The sequence below is a fragment of the Aspergillus clavatus genome, genomic scaffold (assembly GCF_000002715.2).
Source record: "Aspergillus clavatus NRRL 1 1099423829800 genomic scaffold, whole genome shotgun sequence".
NCBI lineage: Eukaryota > Fungi > Ascomycota > Eurotiomycetes > Eurotiales > Aspergillaceae > Aspergillus > Aspergillus clavatus.
Window position 1 is genome coordinate 513,995 of NW_001517099.1, and position 13,242 is coordinate 527,236.

At 49.8% G+C, this 13,242-nt stretch overlaps 5 protein-coding genes across 5 annotated transcripts, besides 3 other annotated features; 2 read left to right on the forward strand and 3 right to left on the reverse strand.

Moving 5' to 3' along the window:
• Window positions 1-640: 640 nt before the first annotated feature.
• ACLA_046720 (putative sensor histidine kinase/response regulator) lies at window positions 641-3,541 on the reverse strand (the record flags this gene model as incomplete). Its single annotated transcript, XM_001271631.1, has 2 exons — window positions 641-2,484; window positions 2,551-3,541. The coding sequence occupies 2 exons, from the start codon at window positions 3,539-3,541 to the stop codon at window positions 641-643; spliced, it is 2,835 nt and encodes a 944-aa protein (XP_001271632.1).
• A 570-nt stretch (window positions 3,542-4,111) lies between these two features.
• Window positions 4,112-4,140: a microsatellite.
• A 287-nt stretch (window positions 4,141-4,427) lies between these two features.
• Window positions 4,428-4,456: a microsatellite.
• A 949-nt stretch (window positions 4,457-5,405) lies between these two features.
• On the forward strand, window positions 5,406-6,428 carry ACLA_046730 (epoxide hydrolase; the record flags this gene model as incomplete). The annotated part of the gene is made up of 3 exons (XM_001271632.1): window positions 5,406-5,439; window positions 5,625-5,868; window positions 6,029-6,428. 3 exons carry the CDS (start codon window positions 5,406-5,408, stop codon window positions 6,426-6,428), a joined length of 678 nt encoding a protein of 225 aa, XP_001271633.1.
• A 226-nt stretch (window positions 6,429-6,654) lies between these two features.
• Window positions 6,655-7,466, reverse strand: pup3 (proteasome core particle subunit beta 3; the record flags this gene model as incomplete). The annotated part of the gene is made up of 4 exons (XM_001271633.1): window positions 6,655-6,798; window positions 6,869-7,323; window positions 7,378-7,396; window positions 7,464-7,466. The coding sequence occupies 4 exons, from the start codon at window positions 7,464-7,466 to the stop codon at window positions 6,655-6,657; spliced, it is 621 nt and encodes a 206-aa protein (XP_001271634.1).
• A 448-nt stretch (window positions 7,467-7,914) lies between these two features.
• Window positions 7,915-9,545, forward strand: ACLA_046750 (putative UBX domain protein; the record flags this gene model as incomplete). Its single annotated transcript, XM_001271634.1, has 2 exons — window positions 7,915-8,051; window positions 8,114-9,545. 2 exons carry the CDS (start codon window positions 7,915-7,917, stop codon window positions 9,543-9,545), a joined length of 1,569 nt encoding a protein of 522 aa, XP_001271635.1.
• Window positions 8,770-8,793: a microsatellite.
• A 646-nt stretch (window positions 9,546-10,191) lies between the features above and the next one.
• On the reverse strand, window positions 10,192-13,146 carry ACLA_046760 (uncharacterized protein; the record flags this gene model as incomplete). Its single annotated transcript, XM_001271635.1, has 9 exons — window positions 10,192-10,275; window positions 10,565-10,750; window positions 11,088-11,232; window positions 11,306-11,355; window positions 11,619-11,940; window positions 12,085-12,180; window positions 12,252-12,634; window positions 12,689-12,780; window positions 12,936-13,146. 9 exons carry the CDS (start codon window positions 13,144-13,146, stop codon window positions 10,192-10,194), a joined length of 1,569 nt encoding a protein of 522 aa, XP_001271636.1.
• Between the last annotated feature and the right edge of the window lie 96 nt (window positions 13,147-13,242).

The window sequence follows — 13,242 nt, forward strand, 5'->3', positions numbered from 1 at the left end:
TTTCCCCGGCCTCTCAACTCGTATCATCTTGACTTGGCCGACAGTCTTTTGAACAAGACTCAGATGCCTAAATGAGGGAGAGAGCACGGGCCATGTACGAGATACTCAGACGAGGATCGGTCTGTGATGATTCCTTGGGGGCTGGGGACACTCGTGCCGTGGTATCCTGGGGTTTTTGTCTGTTGCATGTCTAGCGTTCTACGTCGGAGCCGCGGGTTGAGATTAGCTGATATGGATGTAATGACTTGTTTGTTTCGATGTAGCTTTTGTTGCAGGGGTCCTCGTATCTACGATTCATCATATACTCTAATTTTGCCCCCTTAGAAGGAAGAACAGCGGCTCTTCACACGAACCCGCTCGCTCACCAACCACGAAGATGTATTAAATATCCGAAACGGATGACCCAGGACAGCTATTGTGGATTGCTGAAACTGTACGAGTATATACATAGTCTGGACTAACGCCCCAATCAAGGACCAGGACCGAGAAATCGTTGAGCAAAGAGAATTCGCTCATCAGTGATATCAAGTGCAAAAAGGATTCCGTGTAAAGGTGATATGCAGGGGTATTGAGAACATCAAAAGGGGACTTAAAACATGAGAAACAAGAGCAAGAAATGGTTCATATGTCATAATGTGTTTCATTCCGTCGTCACTGGACTCTTAAGGCCACCGCGAAATTCGGTGATCAGTCGTTCCAGATCAGACAGTTTATAGGGTTTGGTCATGTAACCTTTGATTCCGGCTTTTGAGGCACGCGTGAGAGACTCATCGGTCACATCCGCGCTAACGGCAAGAACAGTAGGAGCCGGCAAGGGGGAGATTATAGATGCATCATCTGTTGAACCACAGCTGGAACTGCGAAGGGACTGGCTATGATGCTGCGCCATCAATTTAAGTATCTTCGATGTCGCCTCATATCCATCCATTTCTGGCATCCAAAGATCCATCAGAACAACATCGACCGGCTTCAATTTCTTACGTCGGCCCTGCTCATCAGGAACCAGATCATCCGGCTGACTGCCAAAATCCTGCGACGCCAGAATATCCTCCATGACCCGCACAGCTTCCCTGCCGTTGCACGCTTCATAGATATCGTTGTAACCGAGTCTTTTCAACATGTTCACCAGAACCCGCCGGTTGATCATGTTGTCTTCAGCAACTAGGAAGGTGAGAGGATGCTTTTGTCCAAGTTTCTTATCATACGTATCTCCATTGATTAGAGGTCGGATGAATCTCGCGTTGTTCACAGTACGACCGGTGTTGGATGCTTGAGATGACGATTCTTCGCTTAAATTCAGCGATGGCTGCTGGAGCGGCTGACTTGGCAAGTGTATGGAAGGCGAGAGCATGCATTGCTCACCGCTGGAGTTACTCGTTGTACTTGTGCTGCTCGACCTCGAGGGGTCCACACAGTAAGGCGGCGTTAGACTGCTGGCTGGGCAAGCCATTAGCCCACCACTAGACTCTGATTGTGTGACAGGAATCCTGATTTCGAATTCTGAACCACGACTGGGGCCCGAAGTGGACGAGCTGACACAGACCAAATCACCTCCCATCTTTCTGGCAAGGCCCTTGGCGACCAAAAGTCCTAAGCCAAGGCCGTCCTTGCTCCGGGTGATTGACGCATCTTCTCGAGCAAAGGGTGTAAAAAGCTTCGGCAAAAATGCTTCAGGGATGCCTGGTCCAGTGTCCCGGACAGTAATGAACACGTTGTTCGCCTCGCGACCGACTTTCGCACCGACAGTGATCATGCCAGTGTTTGTAAATTTGACTGCATTTAGAAAAACACAGGAGATCAGCTTTGCCAAATCCTTGTCGTCCACGAGCAAAGTTTCCGGCAGAGCCTGATCAACACTCCATACGATGGTTTTGAAGCAAATCTCGCCGTTCGAGGATCGCGACCGAACCTCGATCTTCTCGCCCAGCTCCGTGGCTTCGCTCAATGTGAAGTCGGGCCGGCCGCCGACATGGAGCGATTCGTTAATAACCAGCCGAAGTAAGTCTCGGAGCTTGGTAACTCTTAATGCAGAGCTTCTCTGGTTGAGGTTAATGCCCTCCAACAAAAGATTCGGCGCTGACCTTCTAACAGCTATTGATGGACGCGGGTCGACCATGTTGGCCATTACGGCTTCGATATGTTGAGCAGGATCTGCCTGAACAATCTTTTCGCTTTCATGAACGGCGTTCTTGACATCTTCACTGCGAGGCGACAACTCTTTATCCGAGGATAGCCGCGGAATCTTTGGTCGGGGAGTGGAGTCGCCACTCCTCTCTGCTGGGTTGCTTCGACGCCTTTTGTAAGGGTTCACTGTGATATTGCTACCCTCAATGAAGATGTCTGGCCGACTTTCCGTTGGAGACGGGACTGCCGCATTGAATGGGTTGGTTTCCAGCTCACGCTGGGGGGTTTTGGGGACCTGCATGTTTAGGTCGTAGGCATGAACGACGTTATCTGCCGCTTCCACTGCACGTCTTGCGCTGTCTGTAAGTCAAAATCAAAAGCATATGTTAGTGCCTCGCTTTCGTGAAGAACATCCTCTTGACTAACCTTGCACCATTTCGATGCTTTCTTTGAGAGACTGGAAGACGAATCCATTCCTCGGGGATGGCTTATCCTGAATGGCCTCACGCACAGTAGCGTGCATGACGTCCAGCATTCCCACCACGCCCTGCATCGGCGTTCGAAGTTCATGGGACAGGCTTCGAGCGTACGGTTTGAGCGGTTGGACGATAAAGTCGGTTGAGCCATTGGTGACGCTGCCAGATAACTCATCGACTGTCTTCTGGCTCACAGAGATGCTTCTCCTTTCTCGTTTAGGCGGATCATCCTTTCGTGTGCCATCCACTTCTTTCTGGATCTGCCGGACAACCAGATCCTCCAAAGAATACAGAATCATTTCCAAGAATGACCATGAAAGATTTCGCTTTTGTAGGCCAGTCTTGGACCACATTAGACCGAGATAAGCAATGCATTTGGTGTCCGAGAAGAGTGGAACAGCCAAGTATCCGTCGGCGGCGAAGGGGAGTTTGTCCTGGCTGAAGGAGACTAGAGATTCCAAATTTTCGGGAACCAGGCATGGTTTGTCGTGGTCCATATGCGACAGAGGATTCCCACCAGCAAAAAGCCAATCTCTATGCATACCGACTGTCTGATGGCCATCGTTATAGTAGAAGACGGTGCCAAACAAACAGGGCTTGTGGTCGACCCTCTCGTTGACAAGATCATGTTCTCCAACCTTGCGAGCCACGAAACCATACTGAGCATTGCAGATTGAGGTGACACTCTCCATGAGCCGGCTCCAGAAGAGATCTTGATCTACGATTCTGAGCTCCTGTTTCAACTTCACCAGGCGCTCAATGGCAATGTTCTGAACGTTCCCAGCGTATCTGTGGTGGCACGAGTGAAGGCCTGGCTCGCTTCCCGGGAAGGAAACAACCGCCGTATCGGCAGAGAGACATTGTGATTTGCAGGGGAGAAACGACATGGTGCGACATGCTAAGATGGAATTCCACCATTCTGACTCGACCGAATCGGACATGGTGTTCTGAGAAAAAGGCGGAAACTTCTTCTTTGCGATAGAAAGGTTGGTAAGGAGAACTTGGGCAACGGCGTTGGGTGGTATAACCTTCGGCCGTTCTCGAAGTTAAGGTATAGGAGGACGCCAGGAGACTGCGCACGATTCGCAAGAGATCAGAGATTCACGACACGGGGCTTTGACAACAGCACAAAGCATGGCTCTCTATCTGGGGACGCAAATCAGATCAGTTTTCGTCAACGGATCGTAGGTGTGAGCTGTGGTGAAGGGAAGACAAGAGGATATTAATTGGGCTTGACAGCCAGGTCGGTAAGGATCGCTCTCTGCCTATCTAGTTGGCGACATACATAGGTCTGTTGATCTCTCTGAATCGAAGGATGGAGTCCAAGGACCGGCGCTGCGCCGCGGGGTAGACGGGAAGATCGTGCAACGCCCAGTCCGAAAATATGTTGACTATTGGAGGTTCTCACAGCTACTTTCGGGGCAGTCTCGAAGACCTTTTGAGGCGGCCCTTCGCAAACTGCAGTCTGAGTTCCCTCAATCTGCTAAGAGTCTGTCTTGTCCTTGAGTTCGTTTTTTTTTTTTTTTTTTCTTTTTTTTTTGTCTCGTCTTCCAGAAGTCTCTTTGTTGTTCCGAGAAATAGTTGTGTTTTGTTTTACTGTCGCTAGCTGGTTCTCTCTATAAGAGAATTGTTGGTCTCCTCAAATAATTGGCTCTGTCGTCGAACCAAAGCGGGAGCGGATGACAACTGGAGAAGACGGAGGAGGGGAGAAGGATCGGAGAGGACAGGCTGAGATCAAGGTGAAGATGACATGGTGAGAGGAGATGGAAGGAATGTCTTAGCGGAGGGATAGAAGGATGTAAAACCAAAGGGAGGATATGGAGAGTAGATGAGGATGAGGATGAGGATGAGGATGAGCAAGAAGAAAAGAAGAAGAGAAAGACTGTCAGTGTATTATTATTATGATCATTATTTCCAACTGGACAACAAGCTTCCCTTTACTAATAGTAGTTCTCCGTAGATACGTAGATAGTACCTACGTAGTACTCAATAATAATAATCCATCAGTCTGCTCCGTACTAGGTACTCCAGTAGGATACATGGAATTAGTTACAGTCAACAACAGGGACAACTGCGACTGCAACAGTCAACACTCGACACTCGACAGTAAGGTAGTGAGCATAAGGTAGTAAGAATCAATAATACCGAACAATTACTTACATTTACAGATCCATCGACTGGTCTAGACAATATGGGAACGCTGTAACTTACGCTCGGGGTGTAGGCCTCATCATGGGAGATATGCTGATCGTCGATTCGAGATTCTCGCTGGGAGGAGTTCATTTGCAACGGAGCTATGTTAATTCACTAGACTTACTTGTCCTTACTGATGGAGTAACTATCTACTGTAGAAGGTATCTATATCATTGATCGATATCCAGATACCTATCTACATCCGTGATTATTTGGGTCAGGCACCATGGAACATACGGAGTACCTGGTGCATGGACCTAGGTATCTACCTAGGTGCCTCAGGTATCAAGTATCAACCCAAAACAACGAGAAGATCTGGAAGACTGTAGACAAGAATCAGAAGAAGAAGAATTCGCCTGGTTATTTTTCAAGGATACCTAGGGTTTATTATTAATCGGACACAGGCAGTTCCATGGTTCAAGGCATTTGGGTCTCTCGCTTTGCTTTCCTCCTCGAGCGGACTGTTTGACACCTCAGGCATCGACCTTCACCAGCATCAAGTACTTGTAGTACAGGGAGAGGGCAAGACAGTGATTCGCATCTCAATCTCAGAAATTCCATCATTCTATTCTCTGATATTGATGTGACCAGGATCTTTTGTAGCTTGGCTTCATGACCATTCTGCGTATACACTCCACGGACCGAGGTATATATCGGTTTCATATGGGATTGACACCATAGTAGGCCGGTAGTATGAGATGTATATACTCGCATAGCAACAACAATATAATTGCTTGACCAGAAAACACTCCATTCCACCTCAAAGAGAAAAAGCAGTCAACATGAGCACGGTCGGACCATTCAGCCTCTCCGTTCCTAATTTTTAACTAGATCTGTTGAGCCAGAAGCTTCAAACCGCCAGCTTCCCCGACGAGCTCGACTCCGCAGGCAGGGACTTGGGCGTGCCTCTGGACGAAATCAAGCGGCTGTCTACATATTGGCGCCATGGCTTCGACTGGCGTGCAAAGCAGAAGGAATTGAATGAGAAAGCTCCACCAGTTCATGGTCTCTGTGTCCATTCCAGGCTTCGGGGAGCTGGATATACATTGTCTGCACCATACGAGCCCCACGCCTGGTGCTATCCCACTACTCCTCCTGCATGGCTGTATGACTTGGAATACACCATGAGCAGTTAAATCTCTTTGACCAGTGCAATCTCTAGGGCCCGGAAGCTTCCTCGAAGCGATCAAGTTGATCCCACTTCTAACAAGGCTAGGGTACGCGCTACAGGATAGTTCCGTCGCCCTGCTGGCCTGGATTTACGATAAGCGTCACGAGTGGTCGGACGGCTATCCTTGGACGGACGACGAGATCCTCACCTGGGTGAGTATCTATCAGTTCTCCGCGGCGGGGCCCGCGGCTTCAGTTCACATCTACTACGAGGCTGCTCAGGCGCCTCCTGCCGGTTTCTCGGCGTCAATATCAGACAGGATCTCCACTGCTGATGCAATTGCGATGTCCATTCCGGGGAGTGTGAAGCTGGCTGTGGCTCATTTCAAGAGGGAATTGATCAAGTTGCCCCTCCTGTGGTGTCGAGCGATGGGCTCTATAGTGTTGTTGGCTGCCGATGTGGGGGGATTCATGGGCAAAGAGGATGAGGCATATGCTGTTGTGACCGGTAAGGATGGTTATTAGCGTAGTGATGCTCCATCTCAACCGAGGAGAACAGGATAGTCATGATCGTAATGCAGCTTTCCCGCTGAGCTTAGGAATAGCAGGACATTGGAAGGAAATCTAGTTCAGATTTATGCCAGGCGCCAGAAGCTGCTCTTAACCAGTACGTTTTCCCTCAGGTTGTGATGAACAGATGACATTAAACGATTTAGAAAAAAAAAGCCGAAACGCGATCCAAAAAAAAGATCTAATCTTGTCTTCCCTTGAGTAGCCGCTTCGTCACCTTATCCTTCTCTATGATGTATACTTGGGCACCCCAGCCGGAAAGGGCATCTCTGTCGACTGCACTGAGGAGTGCCTGAGAGATGGTCTCGAAGAGGTCTTCTGGAGACTAGAAGCGAGAAGAACACATCGCCATCAGCAGACATCCTATAAACACCTCGAAGGATAAAAACACGTACCAGATCTGGCTCCCACAAACCCTCGCAGGTACCGAAAAGCTGATCGCTGGCCGTCCCGCTGACAATGAAATCCTTGGCGAAGTCGATGCAGCCGATACTGTCAAATCCACAGATAAAAGGCTTGCCCGTCGTGCTGTTCACACCAGCGATGACGGGACTGACGAAGAAAGGTCCAAAGCGTCTTTCGTACAGCGACGAACTGACCAGGTTGGCCAGAGTCTGCGGCGCAATGTTTCGTTCCTCGCGGAGTCGGTACATGTTGACTTTGAAGCGGAAGAGATCTGAAACGGTGTTGACGTCGGTGGCCAGCCCGGTCAAGCCGAGAAAAGTAGAAGGACCGTAGTTGAAGATCTTGGGGAAGTTGTTCGAGACGGTCAGCGCCTGCATGCCCAGGCGAAGATCGCAGGCGATTGCAACACAATCCTTGCCCACCATGGCGACGCAAGCTCCGCCATCTATGATAACAAGGGATCAGTCAGTTGAATATACAACGAGGGAGGTAAACGTACTGATATCGAAGGGAGAGCCCTGCGGATTTGGGGTTTCAGTTAGTCCAACTCTTGCTTCAGGTCACGGAAGGGGAAGCTCAACTTACCATGTTGATTTAAGTGGTACGTCGGGAATCAGCAGCGGAGGATAGAATTGTAGAGATTTTAGACAAAGATAGAAGGGTGGAGGTATGGAGCAAGCTGGAAGATGGCAGAGATGCTGATGATGGAGAATGGTGATAAATGATGGGGAAGCTCTGCTGGGCCAACGCGTGAGAGCCGCCGAGAGCTTCGTTGGTGGATGACGCTGCGCCCGCTGCCTACAATGTGGTCTTCAGGTACTAACTACTAAACACTCCGAACACATCGAATACCTTCAGTTTCCCAACGATTCTTCATTCCTTTGGGTTCTATCTTATTCCTTGTCTATTTCTCATTTTCCCTTTTATCTTGAGACCCCAACCGACCTCCGACCCCGTCATTCATCTCTTTTATTTCCATCTCAATCATACCTGCCCCGCAATACCATCCCAGCAAGCGATCCATCGCCTCCAAACCATGAGCTCTCATGTCGTCGTCCTAGATTCGACGGCTCGGAGAGCTACGATCAAAACAACCCCCGGAAAATATTTGGCTGATATCCTGCAAGAGGCGTGCGCCAAGCTAGGTTTGGATGCAAGCCAGTACGGGTTGAAGTTAGTGCACCACTCGAGCTCAGTAATGGCTAAGCTAGCTGAAACTGATTCGTTATGAATAGATACAAGAGTAAACAGGTTGACCTTTCCCTATCATTCCGTCTTTCCGGCCTTGCCTCCGGCGCGAAGCTAGAACTGGTGCAACTCTCCCGGTCGCCATCAGTCGTGACGGTTGCTCTACAACTGCCCGAATCAGAAGCACGAGGAGTTCCCAACGGGCGACTTCTAGACAAATTTCCTAGCACAACAACACTATGGCTGGTTCTGCGCAAGTTTGAGGCGGGTGTCGCTGGAGGCGGTTCGCCCAGAAATTTCACCGCGCGAGGTATCCCCATCGCCACCGCTGGCAATGAGGGTTCGGGTCGGTTGTTCTACGAGACGCCTGTAGTTCAGATCATGGGACGAGAGCTATCGACATTCGACGAACTTCAGAAGTCATTAGTGCAACTTGGGTTCAATAGCGGTAACGTTCTGGTTCGACTCAGCTTTCGACGGACGGAGGAACCCCTGGAGGTGGCCATGGTCAAGATTCAGGATTACTTCAAATCGTTCGACGATGCGACTCCTAAGGATGCAACTTCCAAGACCCAGGAGTCTCCAGCAGCAGAAACTTCAGAAACAATAACTGATCCAAGCCAACCTCTACCACAAGCGCCATCCGCTGCACCGGCCGAACCTGTGAGACAGGTGCCTGAAGTACCGGAGCAAGCTCCCCAAACGGTCCCTGCAGCGGTCCCTGCAGCTGGCGTCCCTTCAACCGAACCATCTGCCACAATTCAACCTTCCTCGCGACCAGTCACAGTTTTTTCAGCTCCGTCCAGCACCACTCCACAAGCCGCGCAAATGACATATAACGAAGACGACTACGTTCCTTCGGTCGACCATGCACAGGCTCATCAGCGTCGTCTCAACGCCGCTTCGCGGCCCATACGTCTTCCAACAGACGCAGAGATCGCTGCCAAGGCAGCAGAAGAGGAACAGAGGCGAGCGGCGGTCAAAGAAGTAGACGTGAAGGTCCGCCTTCCAGATCAGAGCCAGGTCGTATCGAAGTTCGGACAGGAAGACACTGGTGCAACGCTTTATGGCTTCGTAAGAAGCTGTCTCGCAGAGCCTTTTGCCAGCGAGAAATTCGTCCTGACATCCTTCCCCGTTGCAGGAGCCCCCAAGTCAGGGGCGAAGAAGGTTCAAAATATCGTTCCAGATTCAAACCAGACCCGCCTGATCAAGGACTTCGGTATGATAGGCCGAGTCCTGGTTACCTTTACTTGGGACGCAAGCGCTTCCCCTGCTGTCCGGCAAAGTAGAACAAGTCCCTTAAAGCCGGAGCTTCGGAGCCAAGCCCAAGAGATCAAGGTTGAACAGCCGCCCGACGTGATGGATACATCGGAAGATCGAGTCGCGTCGAAAGTAGGAGGGCCTAGCCAGGGAGAGAAACCCGGAGGGCGAAAACCGGGCAGCATACCCAAATGGTTGAAACTCCCTGGTAAGAAATGAGGTGATTTATAAAGGCGCATAGCTTAATGCCGTCTGCGTACATGATATCAAACCGGCATGTCTAAAAATGAATCATGGCTACGATCTACTTTCTAGTGTTGAGCGCTGCCAAATCTTACGGATGATGTAACTCCATCGCCGCCCAGGTGCTGGTTAAGAAGGCGCAGAGGGTATGGAGTTCATGCTGCCGGGGTTGAGATGCCATGAGTCTTTTTAGTATTCAATCCGTCATGAACATGTCTCGTAAGCCCTGATGCAAAGTAGACAACGGGATAGGTCATCGAAGTGGTAGAATCAGATCAAACCGAGAGGGACTCACTCTGGAGATCCCCTGCAAATCAAAGGTTTCGAAACGAACTGAAAATAGCATTGAATTCAAAGATACCGATCCCGTCAAGACTAGGCCGAAAGACTCCCGTGTGCATTAGATTCAAGTGATCCATTTTTGGTATTTAGTCCATGCTTATCGAATCATGATTTTGTCCCCTTTCCGTTGGACGATTGTTTAAAGAAATTGCATGTTACGGACAATAGTTTCCCTGTATCCACGCGCCAACTCAGCAACCGAAACGATATCACTTAAATTTCGTTATCTCGTTCTCTGGGCGATAATAAACACATTTTCAGAGGATGAAAAGAAACGAATTTAGTGACCAGCCACACGTCTGGACTCGGCAATGACTCTCTGCATGTCCTCAACCTTTCTCTTGCCGCGGGTGAAGGTACCGAGCTGTGGGAAGATATCTGTTAGCATGATCGAGTATGATGCAACAAGACACAAAGTCTTTCAGGGTTGCTATCTAAGCTCGCTTCGTTGGTCAACCGTTGATGAGACTCGGCAAGGATTGGCGAAAATGAGATCGTTAAGCAGTCGATAGGAAGAAACATAAACAAGTGGTGATGGTCCTTGAGTTCGACGAAAGCGTAACCCGGATCGAGATCGTATTATCCGAGTTCCCAACGAAGCGAGCATATGAGGCAACACCTAAAAGACCAGCGTCCCAAAGTTCAAAACGTACCCTCTTCTTGGCGAGCTTGCGGGCTCTCTTGTCCTGAGTGTTTCTCAGGAGTTCGATGATGCGGCGCTCATAGGGGGCAAGACCGACGACCTCACGGGCGATGTCGCGGACAAAGGCAGTGCGGCGGGAAGACTGGCCCTTGGTGCGGCTGATCCGGGTCTTGGGGGTATCGAGAGCGGTGGTCTTCTGTAACATGCAAAAATCCACATGTCAGTTTCCATAACAACTCAAGCCATCGAAGAGAATTTGTATTGAAAGTCGAATGTTTCCAATGGGGTCTGTAGCCGAGTCGAACCCAATGTGGTCAATTGATGCGTTCCCTTTTCCATGTCTTGATCCTTCTCTTTCCTGACGTCGAAAATTTATTCATATTGCCTTTCCAAAGTCCGGCAATATGTCCCCTCCACGCCAATTATCAATCCCTCGCTTCAACACATTTGTATCAAGCTCGACTCGACTTAGACCGACCGGAAACATTCTTCTTTCCGTCCTGGAGAAAAACGGGAAGGGAGAATCAACGTACGTGGCCCTTGTTCAGACCGACCACGATTCCGGAACGTTCTTGCGCCATCACGACGGTTTCGACTGGAGGTTGGCGACGACGGTGGTTGCTGAAAAAGAAGTTGTCGAGTCGATGGTCGTCGGTGCGGATAGAATCGCGATGGAGTCTGCAAAGTTTTGGTTGGCCGCCCGCGTTGGTGCGTAGGCGAGTGCTTAGGGCTTAGGGCTAGGGTGGCAGACCTACCAGATCGCGCCTGCCGTATGGAGCATGCCAAGAACTTCAATCTTACCTGTTTAGGTAAGTAGCTTATACTTCCCTCTTCACTTCTAACTATCTATTCAGCAACACATCATCCGGAGCTGCTTCTACGATCTTCAGCGCTCTCTAACTTCGTCTCAGGATCTCTCAGATGCTTGCAAGTCTCATCAAACGCGCAATACTGGTTTGGTTGGTCACAATGCGGTATCATGTAAAACAACATCACCCTCGCTGTGAAGCAACATCCACCTCGACTGTCTTCAAAATCCTCATCCGGTAACTGGGATCATGTACAATACTCGGTGGCTCGATAACATCGCCGTCTGAGGTTCCTCCTCCAACATCACCTCGGCCCCCCTGAGCTTCTGCAGTCGTGTAACTCATCCCTGAGTAGATATGCCCTGCGTGGCCGTTAGGCCGTTGCTCAACGTCCTCCATCTCCCAGTTGCCGCTGTCACAGAGTTCACTGACACTTAGAGTCCCGCTTGATTTCTTCTGTTGCCGCAGTGTACGACTCAGCGGCCGATTGATGATCTCTATGGCCTTCTTTCCGGAGCGAGATGAGTAGTCTGTGCTGGTACTCGAGATTAGGGTCTTTGCTCGTCTGAAGAAATGCCTGAAAAAGGTTGGCAGCGCGGTTAGACAGCTGGCAATTATCCCCGACGTGACTTCCGCGGAACTAAAACCAGGCCATCAAAGAAAGAAAGCCATGTCAGCAATGGACCCCTTCAGTGCTATCGTTAAAAAGGGAACAGCCTACGTCCATAAGAACTCTGGAAACCAGTCGTAGGTCTTGTCCTTGACGGCTTTGTTCTGGACACTGACTACGAGGCGCATGACACTGCACATACAGGCGCTATGTGTGTTTCGATTCGTCAGATCGAGGATATCCCTATTGCTATCGAGCAGAAAGAGATGGAGTCTTACAAGACACCAGCGGCAAAAATCGCCGATGTGCCCCATTTCTTGGAACTTCTCATCTGCAAGTGCCATACGCTCACAATGGGTAGAATGAGTATCAAGAAGTCCGATACCACATTGATGGCGGAGGTCACGATGAAAGGGATGTTGATGTTGAGACAGCGGCCCTCGATTCTTTTATCCCAGATTCTGGACCTGGGAGAGCATTCAAAGACCTTGACAACAGTATCTGGAAGATAAAAGCCCAAATTGAGCCAAATAAGAGCATGTATGCAGAAGTAAGTCCTGCTCTTGAAGGCTGGTGCAAATACACGCAAGTACAGCAGGAGAATGGATAATTTGGTGATGAAGATGAGAGGTCCATAGACGATTTGTGAAGTGTTTGCCAACTGGTTTTGATGAGCAAACCCGGCATATCTTGCAATGTGCGAACGATCACTTACCTTGCTAAATTGTCGAAGATCCGACTCTTCCACTTCCCAGATATGGGCGCCACTGCCATACTTGTCGGTTTCGAAAGTGATGATAGCGTATGCTATTAATCCCAGCTAGGCGAATCTGTATGAGCAGCAATCGGAAGTAGAGAGGGAGCCATACCCATGCTATAAAGCAGCAGCCTAGAAGGCGGGCTCATTTCAGCGACTGGCCACTTCGTCATGAACAACGAGCACTACTAAAAATCTCACGTACAGTCTTCCCATCCCGGGGCTCTTGTGATCAGGAATTTTGCGTATATCCGCATCCAGACACAGATCGTACTGATGGTCAAGCATGTTGTTTGAGTCACGATGTTCCAGTAGCGGACTGAATCCCGGTATGCAAAGGTAGGAGTCTCGCCCGGAGGGCCTCGCATTACTTCCGAGGTCGCCATGGTCTGGATCGAATACCGCCGTGCAGCCATGGTAGCCTCGAGGATCGGAGCCAGATATATCTCGATACCACAGCCGAACGTATCAGCAACCTATCTTTCAAAGGTGTAACAAGGCTCAGGGGCATG